The 18,084-nt window shown below is 40.2% G+C and overlaps 1 protein-coding gene across 4 annotated transcripts in view; it reads right to left on the bottom strand.

Annotated features, from left to right (window-relative positions):
* The window catches only part of ERBB4 (erb-b2 receptor tyrosine kinase 4), a 648,261-nt gene that overhangs the window by 20,518 nt on the left and 609,659 nt on the right, over window positions 1-18,084 (bottom strand). For all 4 annotated transcript variants that reach the window (XM_074910349.1, XM_074910351.1, XM_074910348.1 and 1 more), the window contains exons 22-25: window positions 16,336-16,411; window positions 14,216-14,362; window positions 12,208-12,305; window positions 9,696-9,866 (exon numbers count right to left, since the gene is read on the bottom strand). In XM_074910349.1, coding sequence (XP_074766450.1) covers window positions 9,696-9,866; window positions 12,208-12,305; window positions 14,216-14,362; window positions 16,336-16,411 — 492 coding nt within the window. The remainder of the gene's footprint in view (window positions 1-9,695; window positions 9,867-12,207; window positions 12,306-14,215; window positions 14,363-16,335; window positions 16,412-18,084) is intronic.

Genomic DNA, 18,084 nt, shown 5'->3' with positions numbered 1-18,084 from the left:
CTTCTAGGAGTAATTTAGTCTGGACTGTAAACAGTAAATGGTGTATATAACAAACAAAACATGCCTAACAATCTTGGCATAATAGTATAGGGAATGGCATACCTAAATATTGGACAGAATGTTTCCTGTGCTGTTACTGGAAAATACTAAGACATACACCATGTATTTTCAGTGTAACACTTCATCAAGCAGAGGAGTCAAAGATTACAAGACCAATGAAAATAACTTTTTAAGAGATGCATGATGTGGCCACAGAACTCAGTATCCAGGCACACTGACAGGGAAACCTGAGTGAAATGCTTTTCCATAGACTCATCTTCACCTGGTCTGGGAATAAAAGCATTCTCTGGCTGTATGGAATCAAAAACTCTCCCTGGAAATGCCCCTGTCCTTCAGACCTCAGAAAGCTTCATCCTTCCAACCTTCAGAACAGCTGGCAAACAGACTTCAGCTGGCATAATATGTAATTTGATCTAGGCATGACACAAAAACGAAGATGCAAGAATTCCTTTTCCCTATTATTTTGTATTAACGCACCATGAATGTCAAATGGACAGGACAGCAGGAAGGGAGACAGCTTGCATGTGTCTATCTTTCCCTTTCAATCTCTTTTACTCTCATATCCTTCCTGTCACCCATGACTAGCTTTCTGTCACTCCGTTTTTAATACACTCTCCAAGATGTTTTACAGTAACTGGCACCTTCTAACACTGGGCCAATTCCCCACAGTTTGGAAGAGACAACATGCTATTTCCTAGCTACTCTAACAATTCCCTGTGGGAGAGAAGGGTCAAGGCGCTGCTCCTGCTCATATGCTGTAGCATCTGTCCAAAACACAGGAGCAGCAGCAGCTCCTTTTCTGTACAAACCTCGAGCTTCAAATCCCAAAACAGGGAAAGGATGGGGAGTGGGACCAAAACCACAACATGGTCATGATTTGTGATTGCGACATGGCAGACAAAAAAAAAAAAAAAAAAAAGCACAAAAGAAAGTTGATGAGCAATACTCAGAGCAGCAGCCCCCTCCTATGCTGCACGCTGCATTGCCATCTTCCCCAGTCTGTTTTATACAGTAATCAAAGGATATTCTGAGCCTCTCAAAATGCCATCAACCCTCATTGAGAATGAAATAGAGCACATCTCCACTGAAGCCTTTACAGCAGTAATCATTACAGCATGCTGGCCTGAACAGGGAGCTCTTACAGACAAAGATGGGTTTTAAAAATAAAATAAAAAAGCCTTCCTAAAATCTGAATAGAAACTTGATGATAATCTCCCAATTTTATTATGCAAGGGGGAAAAGAAACCCATAATTGTGCACTCTTGGTCTCTTATGGCAAAGAATAGGCTTCTTGATGAAATGCTGAGTTGATTTAGAGCAGGGCCGAGGTTCTGGTGGCAATAATACACTAAAAGAAATAACCATCCAGCTGATTTGGATAAAATAATCATTTTTTAACATTCTAAATCTAAACTTCATCTGTGCCTCCTCCCCCTTCTCCCCACCACATGTTCTGGAGAGTCTTTTTATAGCTTGGAGAATTTTTTTCCCCTCCCGTACCGCAGTATTTAACAAGAAAGACAGACTCATTACTCTGGCTAACAAAGGGCATTTTAGGCTGTGCTGGCATTTTTCCCTATTGCATGTATGCTTAGAAAGTACAGTATTTGGCACAGGATGCTCCAGAGTCTGTCCTCCTGCCACCTTACGCTTGAGGCATTATCACAGGAGTCCCCTTGCCGTGGGCTGCTGTGGCTGGCACTCTCTGGCTCGTGAGCCCCAACTGTTGCAGGTAGACAGGCATTTAAATGTCAACTCCTTGGAGCTCTGCCAGGTGCATTTCCAAATCATAGCCACTTGTATTTTCAAGGTGCTTTTATTATTTTTAGATAATCACAAATATGATTCCTCAGAAATGGGTATTTTTCACTAACAATTTCTGCTTCAAATCTAGTCACTGAAGGAAAATTTCCTCCCAGCTCTCATAATTATTTCCTGACTCTTAGTCCACTTTTCCATCTACTGAATTATGTGGAGTTGTTTAGCTTGCTGTTTTCCAAGAATGCCTCATCAGTGCAGTGTAGAAATATTTATTACTTACTCTCTTTATATCCATTGACTTTTTTTCTTTTCAGGAGAGAAAAGAAAATGGATCAGCTGTGAGCTCTCTTGACTGTTAACACAGCCAGCAGCTATTCATGGATTAAGCAGATGCTGCCTGATTTTAAACCAGTTTATATTAAAGCTCAATAAATTTACATGTCACGCATCAAGGTTTGAAGCAATATACAGCTACAGTGTCTTCCATCGATTCCACTGAGTGTTAACTTGCAGTACGTCTCACCAGGAAGTACAGTGAGGTGGTGATTTGTTGTTAAATATATACTCAATCTGTAGAAACCAAAATGCCATCCAACACTTTTGGAAAGTCTGACTCCAAATCTATATGCCTCAATTCAGGAGCCTGTATGTGACAGAAAACAGCTAACACATTAAAAAGTTCCTGTTTTAAGGTACTTGACGTGCAAAACCATGAGGCAATTTGACAAGTGGGTCCTGATAATCTATTCAGGCTGAGAAGGGCTTACTCCTTAAGTAATCCACTGATTTCAGCTGGCCTGGCTACAAAGCAAGAAACTAACTGCCATAAAGCACTTTCAAAGAATTTTCTGTCAAGAGACGGGCATTGTCTATTCTGCTTGAGTCCTCCATATGAATTCTCTTCCTTTCTCCTCTGGCAAACTTAACACATTTTAAAAAGGTATTTAAATACTCATCTTCTAAATACACATATTTTGTGAGAAGCTTTCCTTTTTCATGCAAATGATTAGGACTGAAACAATTTTTTATCTAATGTATTTTATAGTCTATTTTTGCATGCTTATTCTTACTAATTCATTCACCCTGAGCAATGAAATTAGGCTGACTAGTATCAGTCTGGGTTCACCTCCTGCTTTTCATGGACAGAGATGGCCTTGTGCTATATACATTTCCAACAAAGACTAGACATAGACACAGAAGAATTTCCCCGAAAAAAAACATTACAGTACGTAAAATATTTGTGATGGTCAACTAGACACCAGCAAAACACTAACAGCTACTGAGGACTGCTTAATGTAAAAGGCAGAGCAGAACAGACAGGAGCGTCCTAACACCAGGATGTCATTAAAACTTAGGGAAGCAGAAAATGGGAATCTGAGATCTTGAAAGAGAGCTTGGTGGGACTTCCAGAATTACCCTAAAGGTATGATGGCAGCAACTGCAGTATCCAGTACACTGTTGCCTAGACTCTACTAGGAAAGTACAACAAAATGTAGTATTTAATGAAAGACATATAGAATGGATTCCTATAACCCTACCTAACTAATCAAGCAGTTTTTCAAGAAGCAAGAGGGCTATTATAGAGTTAGTGTCAGTGTAATCTTTTGAAGTGTTATGAAATGCTTTGATCCAATGACTAGTTAATTTACAAGTTCATCTGTTCTGGCATTGTAGATGTCAGTGCAACACTTGCATAAGGAAGTGACAGAGTCTAGTAGAAAGGAAAAAAAAAAGACTAAGATTTTCAGTAAGATTTTGATCACTTCTTGAGGAGAAGGAATTAAAGAAATGGGATAGAAATAAATAAAGAAGTCCACAACCTGACAGACTGCAGTAATAAGCATCAACTTTAAAGAAAGATTTGGTCATAGTATTTTTGGAAAGATACTGCAGAAGCAGAGGGATGGCAAACACCACCGACCAACAAATGAAAAGGAGACATCAGAGCTGCCCTTCTTTAACAACAAACAACAAACAGTACAAATAGTACTATCCTACTTGGTCCCTTAAGCAGAAGTGATTTCTGATAACTGGAAGATCCTTAATCTAGCACAAAAAAGGGTGCATGGTGGACAGTAACAGGACACAAACCCTACTAAAGAGTCAGCATTAACTGCCTAGTGAGACTTCTCTATACTGTGATATATTTTTCACCCCATCCGATACAATCGAGACAATCTTTCTAAAAGACAAACTCCACCTCAAACAGAATTTCTGCACTTGATGCATAAACTAAGAGACAAAAGACTCTGGCCTGTTATGCCAAAAGCTTAGATAAAACATTTGCAATGGCCCCATCTAGCCTTGGTATCTCTTCACACAAATTATCTATTGACTTTAGGAATGAATAGTTTTACTGCCATCAGCCCCACACACCGAGGACACACCTGGAGAAATAACTTAGCCTGAGAGCTTGGGTAGGAATAGTTAACTGCCCTTTCTTACAGAAAAAGAAATGGGGACCAGGAAGGCACTGATTGCTACTAAAATCCTGGACATAAGGAGAATCATGGACAAATCATCACTCTCTCCTGCCACCTTCTTTGCCAAGAGGAAAGGATGCTATAACCAACCGCTAGCTCTCACCACCTGCAATGACAGTACCTCTCACACTAGCTCAGCTGTGCTGGCACACTGGGAAGTGCTCCTCCAAATTCTGAGTGCTCTTCAAAAATCCCTCCTTCCAGCTGTAACTGAAGACAGCGGTGCTTACAGTCCCCCACCTTCCAAGTCTGCTGCATTTCAGTTATGTAAAGGAGGTCATATTAGAACTCACATTTGATCTTCTACCACTGGAGCACTGCAGGTGCCTAAGAAATTCCGCCCTGTTACTTAAAAAAAAAGTCATTTCATTCTGGTAGTGATCCCACTGGGTGAACAGTCTCTCTTGTCCATGATACGCTTTGGAAGGAAAGATGCCATACTGATGTGAAACACATCTGAAAATCACTAACAACCATCTTCTTTGTAATCTCGTGATTTCATAAGGGCCCCCTTTCAAAAGTACAAACCAGAACAAATTAATCATAAAGATAGCTTCTGGTTTACTCTGGTATAATGATTTTATATGCAAACATATACAGATGTTCAGCCATGAAACACTACCAGACGTAATGCCGCACCAGGAGTGCTGCAACGGCACACCAGACACTACTCAACTGGCTTCTGGTGTACTAGAATCTGTTTTAGCCAAGGAGAATAGTCTCCCTAGACATATGAATTACACATCTCTGAAAAAAATAGCTTGATATTTAATTGCAGTGTTGGCAGGTCCTTCCATGATATATAGCGTATGGAATAAAATTACAGGGACAGTTATCAGCACGTAAAAAACAGTGTAGACAGTTTTCAGCAGGAATTAGCCAAAGATTTAGAGTAAAAAGCATCATGGGGTACACAGAGTGCTTTCTGTGTTAGTATTATCTCTGTGCACACAGAACAGTACTTGTTACAAATACCTGAATGAATCATCTAATAGCTGTGAATGTAGGACACTTGAAGCACTAGCTGGGGTCCTGTGCTCATGGAAACACTGCCGAGGATTCAGCTTATCTCTCAGAAGCACAGAGTTTCTAAAACTCCATATTTCTAGAATATCTCTAGACAATGAAAAATAAAAGCTGGAAAAAGCCAAAGAGTCCAAAGAGCTGAAATTGTCACTAAAGAGTTTCAGATGCAATGAAAAAATTCAATTTAGCTTAGGATGCTAATTTCTATTTAAAAGCTGCATCAGTCTCAGGCTGGACTTCATAACAGAGGGCACTGTTACGGGCTAGAGCATGTGCAGGCTTCTGCTCCTGGCAGTACAGGTCCCAAAGACATGCTAGTATGAAGCCACTGGGAGTGTGATGGAAATGCTGAATCTGTGTCTGAGCCTCACAGTTTCATAGATCTCAGTAATCCCTGGAGGAAGAAGGTTTTGATGCTTCCCAGGGAGCTGGAAGCTCCCAGGAAGGCTTCCCTCTTTCCAGACTTCTTTCCATAGGCTGCAGCTCTGTGCTATTAATTCGTATCCAAATAGTTTTTTCTTCACATGGGAGGGAGAAGGCAGGGAGTGTTTTATGCAAACCTCACCCAGTGGTCCTCTCCCAGGCAACAAGCTGCAAGGACTTAGGACTGAGATCACCCTAGAGAAACTTCAGAGCTTTCCTTAGAAAGTAAATGCTCTTCCTTAATTCCCTGACTTGAAAGCCTAAATGTGAGGAGGCTCACCATCTCCCTGCTTTTTTCCTGCAAACTTCTGTCCCCAGCAGAGTTGCACTGCTGGAACACTCAACTAAGGCTGTCAGTACAACATGCCCAGAGAAGGAGCACAATACTCTGCCATCAGATTCACTAAAACTACAATCAGAACAACTAAGATGGGAAACACAGTATCTTTCATACTTCTGATCTCTGAGAAGGACATGAAGATCATGTAGCTCTTGTCTGTGTGTTTTACTTCACCAAATTGCCTGGCAATCTCCCCATGAAATTTAATTTGCCAGACACAGTGAACACAAACCACCTAAGCTGTATCAATTCATTTAGCATCTATGGCTTTAGCAGCACTATAATGAGCTTGTGCAATATTAATACTCACTACACCAAACAAGCATAAATCACAAATTATCGAAAGGAAAGACAAAACCAAAATCTGACAACTGCAAATAGAGAGCTCTGACATCCTTTCAATTCTGTGGTTCTTGTAGCTGACATCCATCTGTAGTGAACTATGAACAGCAGATGCACTATTACCTTAAAGGAGCTACTACGTATTTTGTTTTAAATCAACACGAATCTTCACTGGAAGAATAGTTAATGTACCAAGAACATGAGTGCTTCAGAAAAACAACAGACAAGTATGTAGCTTTCTGCCCAGAGAGGAAAATAATGTACCACATCCAAAAGAAAACCCCTCTGGCAAAGGAAACTAGGAATGTAAGATGCTATGGGGCTTTCAGTTTGGCCCCAAGCCTCTCTAGCAACAAGGTGCTGTGGCCTTCATTCAATCCAGATGTACTTGCCTACATGGCAGTACAAGCAGTATGTTTAGGAGATGCAGAATTGTTAGCAAACAGATCTGAGGCTGAAGCTAATCTGAGATACTGGACAAGTGTCAAAATTCTACTGGTAATCCTGTTACAGGACAGGAGTCAGTCTCCAATGATAACCAGCAAGTGCTATTGTAAATCAGCTGGTTGTTCAATGGCAACTTCTTTGCCCATCTCTTCTTTTGGCCTTAAAAATGACCCCTCCATAAAGATGCTACTACAATAAAGAAAAACAATATAAAGATGGAAGGGGTGCAAAAATACAGGGCTGGGTGCAGAAAGCTTTTTGTTCCCCAGCTACCTTCTCTGATGTTACTTGGGTCAGAAAACTTAGCTCACAATCTGAAAACTTTTGACAAAGGGTAATTCCAGATTTTTTTAAGTGTTAGATTGCTGTACAATGCCAGAGAAAAATTCCCAGCAGTAGGAGTTACTGAATGAAGGATACAGTCTTGCTACTGTCATTAAATTGAATTCAAAGCAAAGCTCCCACTGACTTTAGTGGTACAAGATCACAGTCTCAAACCAAGATGGAAAATTATGAGCTGCAGAGAGGAGACATCACATCAAGAATGTGATGGAGCCTCAGTGCAGCAAAAATAAAGGCTTGGGGCTCTCCTACAGCTCTGCTGACTTCAAGGGGATCACATGTGTGCAAGCAGCTGCAACAGTGTGGTTTAAAGTTGGGCAAAGGCTGTGAGAAAGTTACTTGAATGTTCATATAATATTAATATTATTATTAATAACAATAATAAAAGCCTGTGTTTACTTTCTGTGAGTATCCCAGTGAGCATGTTGGCTGCCCAAACAGCACATTTTAAATACCTCTCAGAATATTTAGTCTAGAATTTTTGTTGGAATTAATTCCCTCAGCTACAGTGGACTCCTCTGCTTGGCTGGCACTAAAGACAGAAGGCAAAAGGAACTGCTGAAAAATCAAGTACATTTTCCTACTAGTCCTTTTTTCTTTAAATGCCCCAGTGTTTCCAACAAATATGAGAGAGATGAATATAGCAAACCTTATGGGTCTGACTCTGATCTCTCAATCCTGTGTTGGTGTAAATGGTAGGACTCCACTGTGTAAAACTAACCTACAGTGATTTCCATCAGTGTGACAGTGAGCACCTTTCAAAGGTAACTACTGTCAATTGTTCCTTTTCTCAGGAAACAGAACCTCTCTAGAGACAGCTAGGAGTAAACTTGACTTATTTCAGATCAGCATCAACACTAGAAATTAACTCTTGTTGCAATAAAGAAGTTTCTTGCTTATTGCTAAATCATGCATCATGCCTCCTTCATTGTCTTTCAGTGATGCAGGAGAAATTCTATGTGAATCCAGCTTAGCCAGTGGGATTACAACCCAACCTCTTCCAAAGACTTCTCTAAGTCTCCTTGCCTTTAGAAACAGTAGCAATTTCCTTATGAATTGACTGGATATTTTATGATCAAATTTTGTCTTCCTTACTCCAGAAAAGCACTGATTTACTCAGGAGAGGTGAAAGAATCTCATCCAGTGTATGGTCAGAGCATGAATACTGACCTGGTTTATATTCTCTTAGCTCCTCTGCTTACCTCTTCCCTGCCTTGCATGGTGTAATCAGTTCAGTCCAGGGTATGAATTTGGAACTACCTCGGCTAAGGACAAATGTCCAGAAGGTTTCTGAAGCACAAGGAATAAACACTAACATTTCAATGACACTTCACTTAGCATTTAAAATGTGACTTCCATGAAAAGGAGCAGGGAGAGAAAAAACAAACAAGTCCCTAATTACTAAACACTCTGATGCTTTTGCGAAGCCCCTCACATTAGTAATGCATTTCACCATCTCTTAGTTTTGTGAGTAGGGGTGGCGCCTGAACTGTTAAAAGGATGGAGCCAAGCACAGAAACAGGCAGAGGTCAGAGCTACAGGCAGGGAGCTCAGGAGTGACAAGGAATTCCAGAAACCTAAACTCAGGTTCCCACCTGCAGCAGGGCTCCTGTGGCACTGAGCCTGAGGCATTTAGGACAGGATCCAATTCACTAGAGCTCACGAACCAGGTCTGAGACTGCTCTGGAGCTGTCAGTAGCCAGTGGATAGAGAAAGATACCTCCAGAAAGTAACTTATCCCACTGTAAATATCCAAGGCAAGCAGCAGTAATAATGGGCTTGATGCATGCACTCTTCTCCAACAACATGAATGAAGTCTAGATGAAGATTATATCCCTATCCTTTTGACGGTTAGAATTATGTGAGCTGAATTCCACCTGAACACTCTCTGTGCCTCGGCTCCCCCTGTAAAATAAACAGCATTTCCTCCCCTGACAGGGATGGTACAAAGGTCAACATGCTAAAATCTACGATGTGCTCAGCAAAACCACATGCTTGTGAAAGAGAGCCATGAAAGCATCACATACAAACAGGAAAAGGGGCTGGGTCTGAAATCTGGCTCCAGACACAAAAGCAGCATTATCTATATATTCCAGCTGCCCTCAGTTACATCAGTGCCAACCCTGTCAAGACAACAGTATTGCAGGGATGGGAGAATCAGGGCTATGCACTTCCCGGCCAGGATGGTACACAACTGAGAAACAACACTGTTTGACTTCACAAGCCTCAGCTGTGTTTTCAGGACAGGCAGTTCAAGTCAAGCCTTTGTTCACTCAAGGCTGAGCTATTAATTTAGAATTCATTGAGGCACAATGAACAGGGAACCCAGTGACAACATTTTTACAGTCACTCTCTTTGCAATGGGAGCTTGTAATTCCTGAGGCAACTCTGGCCTGTGTTTGATTAGTGTACTTAAATCTCCACCTGTGCTTTTAGAATAATCAGTACTTTCTGTCAGAGCTTGCTCTTACCCTGTTGGAATCAATTCTTGTCCTGGAGGTGTAGATGGGAGGAGGGATGTTGAAGGCTTGAGGAACAAGATACTCTTCAGCATCCATCATATCTTCCAGGTCTTCCTCATCAAGAAGGTTTTGGAAAAACTTGCTGTCATTTGGACTTGGGAGCTTCATACGATCATCTCCCTAAGTAGATTGTATTGAGAGAGAAAAATGGTCAAAAGATCAATTAATTTCCCAAACAGGGAACTTCAGCCTTCTTCATGCCCTGGCAGCCAGGCTGCAGAGACCACACATGCTGTTTTGTTTGTTCTAAAGCACCACATCCACATAATTTGTTTTGATTTTTTTTTTTTTTTTAACTGGGAATACGATGACAGAAAGTGAATAACTTCATAAATCAAGCAAAGTAACTTTTTTGTGTTCTTGTGATCGAGCTTTTATTCTTTCTTCTCTTTCCCATACAAGCTCAGTTTCTGACCTGAGTTCTGTCAAGGTCTGATATATTTTGTGAAATATCTCAGCTATTTAGGCTCACATGGAGGGGGAAATAACATGGAAACTGCTGTGTCTGGGTGTTTGCTTTAGTTTCATTTGTATTTTTAGGGACATAGAGACTAAATTTCCCTCTCATCCACAAAGAAAATTCTGAAAATGTAACAGAGCTGAAAGCAATAAAAATCAAACCAGGGAGCAACAGCAACAACAAAGATATGTATTTTTATTGAAACAGCATCTACAAGCTGGAGAGGGAAAATCAGGGCTGTGCTTTTCTTGGTGTCTCAAAGCATCACAAAAAGCAGCCCATGCCCCAGACTCTAGTAGCCAATAGAAATGATGCTAAACTTAACTGCGTGCCTAAAGAATGGCCTCCTAATCTGCAAGAATTATTATGTCCTGTGTGGAATCCAACAGGGAATGATGGCTGGGCTACAGGGTACATACAGACTGGTTTAAAAGCTCAACAGCAAGTTTGTCATTCTTGATTGCACCTGGGGGGAGTGGGGAGTCCGAATGCAGAGATACCAGAGCAATGGAGTTACCCTGGTTGCTCCTCAAGAAGCGCATGGCCTGTATTGTCTGCAAGCATCATTACAGATGAAGCCTCACAGGATGAAATACCTACCAGACTATCCAAGAGGGGAGGGAAGGGCAGCAGAGAGGACGGGAGAGAAGAGGCATTTGGAATAGGGAAACATGTCCTATCTAATGAAGTGATTTAATCAGACTGATTTTTCCAATCTGAAAGCCGAACCAACAATTTAACACAGCGGGGAATCCTGCAAGAGCAATTCCACTTTCAGCACCACAGATCCTCTTGACTAGTATTTTACTTTTCAAATATATTTTACCACTTCTCAAGTTGAATGAGAGTAGTGTATATTTACACTGTGTGATAATACACCATGAGTAGGTTAGCATGTCTACACAGTGAAATGAAACACCATACGGTGAGATTAGCACTAGATACAGAAGCAGTGAGGAGACATAAAGTTGCTGTGAATCTACTTCTGGAGGCTCTTCAGCTAGGAATCCTTACATCAGTGTGAAGCTAAGGACCAGCTGGATATACCTTTGCCCTGTATTCCATAACGTGGAGCAGATACAGCATGAGATGTAGCATGAGAGTATCATTAACTGGATCAAACTAATTCCATGCTTTGTTGTGTCAACATCACCTTACTTCTTTTAATTTTTCATTTGAACTGCTCACACATTGGGAACATCTAAGGACGTTACCAAATAATTGGATTCGCTTCCTGTGGCTCGAGTTTGAGTTGTAATAAACACATACACAACTCTAGGCTTCTGCAGAATGCAGGAGTGAAAGGACAAAAAAATTCCACATTTCCCTGTACTCAGGGAGTACACAGCTTCAGCTAGATGTAGTCAACAGGTATGGCTATATTGGTATTGTCCTGCTGCCACTGTGTAGTTTCATGTGATGAATCATTCTGGTGCGGGTCTATCACAGGGACTGTGAAGCACCACAGAGCCTACACAGCCTAAAGAGGACACAGGGGAAAGCTCCTGTCTAGCATGAGAGGTATCAATGTGGCACAACTCCCTGTCTTCTGAGAAACGTTTATGTTTAGGCTATGAAAAGAAACTTTCTTATGATCTCAGCTGTGCAGGGAAGAGTCTCCAAGATAATCGCCCGAGATTCAGCCTAAGCAACCGCAGAACCAAGCAAGTCCTTGGTCTACAGTAGGTCCACTGATGGACAAATCTTGTCCCCAGTTTCATGGGACAATGCAAAGTAGTGAGCAGCTTGCAAAGCCAGATCTTGTGTTTGTGCTCATAAATAGAAACTTAGGAAGCGAATTTCAGGTTATTTTATTATTACTATTTTTGAGATACTGACACTGGCCATTCTACTTCATTCTTGTATAGTACTGTGGTCACTGTTTGCTTTAGGTTCAAGAGCACCTTGAACTTAAAGAGTTTTAAAAGCAACCCTCTCAACAGTCAAATTTGGCAGACAGATTTTTTTTTTTTTCTTCCTTGATGTTGCAGTCTTGCTTACCTGAATTACTAGGTACCTCTGAGGGTCTCGAGCCATTCTAGAGAATTCAGCAGCCAGCTCCTTGAATTTTGGCCGACTGTCAGCATCAATCATCCAGCCTGAGGACAGATGAAAGATGGGAAGAAAAAAAATTAATTGTCAAGGGAAGAAATCACGCAGTTTTCAAAAATGCAGAGGTTTGAAGTTCTTGATAGCTCTGGACTAAAGAAAAGTTGCAGTAAAGAGCCCAGAAGAATGGAAAGCTAGAAGTCCATGATGCATCTAAAATGGAAAACATCTGGTCTTGGCCAGAGAAGACCATATTGCTCCACACTGCATGGATTTCTTCTTAACTGAGCTCCTGTTCCCCATCCCCCAAACAGAGACAGCAACAATATCTTGCAATTTTCTGTGTCTATCTTGCCTGTTTAGATGTCAGCTCTGACTGTCTTATTCTGAATGTGTCCAGCCTCTAATATAGTGAATCTGATCTCATCTGAGTCTAGTAGGTTTATTACAAAGTTACTACTAAATGCAATTTTACTTTAAGTGACCTATGGTTCCAGTGACTTAGATTAAAAAGAGCTGTTCAACAGATCCTACAGGATGACTGATCTCACATCTGCATTTCAGGTAAGTCTGCATTCACATGTCTGCATCATTAACACAGACCTCATTTGATGCTATTTTAATTTAGTAAGGGTGGTTCTTTTGTCCTTCACTCTCCAAGAAACATTCCTTAGAAACAACAGCTCTCAATCCTTGCTAATGCTTTCTGTAAAACAAACAAGTAGTAAGGGCAGTCATCACCAGCATCTAGTTTATCTCAGTGTCAGCTTTTACTAATGGAAGATCCTATCAGCAGCTTCCCAAGAAAGTGTTCTCATTTGCCAGAGAGGCTAAACCAAGCAGGCCTTATCTCTATTATGCCATTTAACTGAAGAAGTGACCAACATAGCAAAAACAAAGCTGCTATAGCTTATACAGATTTTCACACAAACATTACACAACTAAGTCTGTACATTTAGCTGTAACTTTCCATCTTCCAGAATACCCCATCTACTAAGACTTCCTTTTGTCCACCGAGATTCACCTCATACTTATTAGAAATCCTACCAGATGGAACATTTTTGTACTCAACCAACACAAACCCCTTGCACTGTTCAGACAATTTCCATACTTGCATGAACAGTACAACTGTTTTCAGAAGACACATTATTTACCTCTTCTAGTTTTATTCTCTTTCAGTGTTTTTGTGTACAAAGCAAAAAGGGAAGTACTATCTAAGATGGATGGGATGTGTGTTTGCTAATCTCACTTAAATTAAGTCAGAAACACCAGAGAGATGTTCCTAATTCTTTTTAAATTAGAAGCATAGCCTTGGAGGATACTGTCACTAGTGTGGGTATCTTGGAGATAAAAGGGTAGGAAGGAACCATGTTCAGACTGTTTTCCTTTTTTGCTTAAGTAAAAATATTCTTAAATTATTGTACTGGACTAAGAATGATAAAAAATTATCCCCTCTGTAGCATTTCTTGTATTAATTTAATTTTACTTTTTATTATTACTATTGCAATCACCATTCTTATTACTAACAATAAAACATTCATGCTTTTTTCCTCCATATTTGGAACCAGCATTTTTCCTCACAACCTTCACTGGCTGGGTATCCATGTACTGTAATTATGTTTAATACTATCTTTTTTAACATCAAAATCAATTGTCATGGAAATGACAAGGGTTTACAATAACAATCATACAATTTTGACTTCACAGCAAGAATATGAGATACCATCTGACAGTAATAAGAAGCTGAGCTAACTCAGCCCTTCATGGCTAAATTTGTATCTTTTGCAATTGCAAAAAATGTGCATACAGTATTTAAATGGAATTTACAGTAACTTGGGAAGCTTTTGTTTTGAAGCCGTCTACCCTATTACCCAGCACTGTCAGACCATAGATGCAAATGTTTTAAAACAGTGTCCCTCTTGCACTGAGCACAGGGGTATTAGAAGAGACAATGACTTACACTTCACCATCACCATATAAACATCAATAGTGCAGATCGGAGGTTGGGGCAAACGTTCTCCCTTCTCCAAGAGGTCGGGGATCTCTCGAGTTGGGATTCCATCGTACGGCTTCCCACCAAAGGTCATAAGCTCCCAGATAGTGACTCCTAGGCAGAACAAAAATATTTGAGGTCATACTGCCCAGATTCCTTCACCATTTCTTATAGTGCAGTACTCTGGCCCAGTTCTGGATTGCAATCTCTTCTTCATTACAAGTGACTGTAAAACCACTGTAAAAACAAAGTTTGGAATGTCATTTAAAAAGCTCCAGAAAATGGTGAAACAGCACTTTGGGTTAATCTTCAAAAGCAACTTCTCTCTTTTTTATTGGTTTAAGAAGCAGCATGATAGATCTGAGGCACAAGAGAAAGGTCTAAGACAAATAAATGGTAGTAAAGTAAATGGATGCAATAACAAAAGAATGCATCGTGCTCTTTTATCATATCAAAAGGGAAAATGAATGGCTGATGTACTCTATTATTTTAAGGGGAAAAACCGCAGATGTTCCCTAACTTAGAGCATCAATTTCCCACAAAGGTACAGCACTGAGTAACATTATGTCATTGTCTTTGCCTTGGAAGTCATTCACAGACACTTGCATTGCTTTTTTCTTTAAATCACCTTATTGATTTGAGTTATGATAGCACTGTGCTTCAAAACCAAGATTCTCTTTTTGAATAACCATAGGATTTGTTTTGGCATTGGTATTGTAAGTAACAGAATTCATCCCACAACAAAATCTTAAATATTGAAAATGCTGCTATCGCACCAGTTTAACTTTTATTTTTATTGCAAAGGTTATTTTAAACATGCCTCGAGATCAGTAACCATATTTTGCCAGCTGTCATGCTAATGTGAAAATTGATGAGCAAAATTGCCATATGTATAAAACATATTTATTTCACCCTCATTCACCTCCTTTGCTGATGTTCAATAACTATATACTTGCCAATTTTTTTTTGGTCTTGTCCTTTTTGATTACAGATATTCTGGGTTTCCTGTATTTAAAATTAATTTCATAAAAGGAGGCTTATTTTTTCCCTAAATGATATGGGGCATACAGAATTTGAGGAGAAAGAGCAGCTTTACATGACCGATTTAACTTTTCTATGTTTTTCTCAGCTGAATAGAAGAGGGCAGCTAACCAGTCACAGCAAACAGCGTCTTTTGCTGCTACCCACAGGTAAAAGTGAGTAATGAATAGAATCGTACACCTTTCTGTTTCAAAACGATATGGCAACAGGAAATGTAAATAGGAGTCCATGGCCCTAGATACTGCTGAAAAATTCCACTTACAAAGGCATACATGATTTTATTATAACAGCTATACTAGACGAACAGGGAGACTGCTCAGCAGATGTGGCACAACAGCTCATCTGGATAACAGAATTAACAACAGTAAAGGAACATCTCATTTCTCAAATGTGACTTTTTTTTTTGGTGTGTGTGAAGTCCACATGAGCTGACCTGTCTAACTAATTCACAAGTTATCTGTGAAATTAAATGGATGCTTGTTTTAGTTAGGATGAAGAGCTCGTCTCTTTCTCCTTTTTCTCTTGCTGTATTTGTTCTGTATTATGACAAATTCCCTTTTATCTGACTGTAGGTACAGAAAGTCCCATAAGCCTGAAAATGTTTTTTGACATTCATGGCTTTTAGAGTTGAGATTTTTCAAAGGACTGCTGAAAATTATGACCTGCAGCTGTATTTTTATGAATCTGTGGCTGAGCTGAAAGAGGCCTTCTTCTGTCATAATAATCAGCCAAACTGTTACCAGCCCAGACCTTACGGCAGTCATCCTAGGAGGGACATCATGATAATGTATTTTAGTGAGCAGGGAAGTAACACAGGAGCCAAATAACAGTTGCTGTTCAGAGTTACACATTAAAAAAAACCCAATAAATCCAGACTAAGAAAAAGAAAACAAAAAACCCCCCAAAAATAAAATCAAAATAAGGAAAGAGCAAAACCCACTGGAATTAACTCCTCTAGGAGAAGAGGGTATCTTTAACATAGTAACTCAACTCGGTTTAATGCTTTACAAGAAACAAATTTTTAAACTAATCACATGAAGATTTACCATAGCTCCAAACATCACTCTGATGGGTAAATTTCCTGTAGTGTATGCACTCCAGAGCCATCCACTTAATTGGCATCTAGGGAAACACAGAAGAAATGTAACTTTAGAAATATAGTATTAAAACAATACAGATAGATCCTGTATGCAGACATCAGCTTCCTCCCTGTTTCCTTTTTCAGCTGCAAGCCTAAAAAAAGCAGAACTACCTACCAGAGGACAAGGTTGTTCCTGACCTCTAGAATGAGGCTTTGCCCCATAAAACATATGAAGGCGAGCAAGGCGAACCAGTTATCTGCAGAACTTCTCATACAACCCAAATTTTACTGATTCAGATGTAGAGGAACAACTCATTTTTTCATCATACCCATAAAGATGGGACCAACACAAAAATTACATCCAATCCCCCTAAATCTGAAATACAGCAGAGAAAGTGGAATACAGAAGCTCTTTTGGTTCAACAGTTTGCAAAACCAGACACTGCTATCTCAATTACTCTGTAATGAGGCTAGTTAATAATGCAGTGTCCATAATACTTCACAGTACACATCATCATCATCGGAGTAAACAGCAATGGGGAGAATTTACAGTGCTTAATCTAATATTTGTTAGGAACTTAGCTTTCCTGGTTCTCTGTATCATTACTGCAGTGAGAAAGGTTGCTCCTAAAAGCAAGTCAAAAGTCCCAGGTTAGGCTTTGGGTCTGAATCACCCCTGTGGAGAGCTCATCTCTTCTGACAGAAAAAGCTGTGTAGGCAGACACAAACCTAGGTTTGGCATAAGGGTTTTCCCTCTTGAGTTTGTGTTAAAATGAGATTCACAGTGTTTCCTATTCCTGAGCTGGGCCTGTGAGGCAGTCTTGCAGTCCATTAATTTCTAATGGACAGACATTAAAAAGAGATTTTTACCTGGCACGGATTTGTATGGGCTGCCTCTAATTTGGAACTATGGCAGAGATACTGGAATAAACCAGAGAGATACGTAACCGCATGTAAAATCTGAACAGATGGTGGGTGTAAAAGCAGAGGATGTGTCTTCATTCAAACCCTTATGAAAATACCTTCCATGAAGTTGACTAATGAACATAACCTATACAGTAATGGCAAAAATAGAACTCTCTAATAAAGATTGGCTTAGCACTTGTAAAGACACTTCATCCTCCTCCACTAAATGCAGAAGAGTATCGCTTTCATTTTCATTAAATACGACTGGGTCATTCCAAACCTGAACAGTTGCTGAAGTAGCAAAGCTGCATTGCTCATCATGGGATAAGTCAGATTGGAAGCGACCTCAGGAGGTCTCTAGTCCAACCTCAGGCTGAAAGCAGGTTCAGCTATGAGATCACAGCATGACACTCAGGGCTTTATCCAGTCTGGGCTTGAAAATCTCCAAGGATGGAAACTGCGCCACCTCCCTAGGCAACCTGATCAACTGCCTTATTGTCCTCATGGTGACAAAGTTTTTTTCTTTTGTCCAGTCTGAATCTGTCTTAGCATGTTCTCAGTACAACTTTAAGCTGCAAATGTCTTCTGGATTTCACAGGATGCTTCTCTGGAACTGGGAAGTGACACATGTGATGTGTAAATCCCGCTCCAGAACTCCCAACAGTGTGATTGGCTTCACAAGTCCAAGACACCATCTAACAGCTGCCAGGGAACAGCTGGTTTGCAAGGACCAGCTCATTTTCTGTCATTCACTGGCTGATGAAGGGAAGAGGCAGAGGGGTTACTGAAGAGGGGATTAGAGAACTGA

The sequence above is a fragment of the Athene noctua genome, chromosome 7 (genome assembly GCF_965140245.1).
Source record: "Athene noctua chromosome 7, bAthNoc1.hap1.1, whole genome shotgun sequence".
Classification (NCBI taxonomy): domain Eukaryota; kingdom Metazoa; phylum Chordata; class Aves; order Strigiformes; family Strigidae; genus Athene; species Athene noctua.
This window is presented reverse-complemented; position numbering and strand designations above follow the sequence as displayed.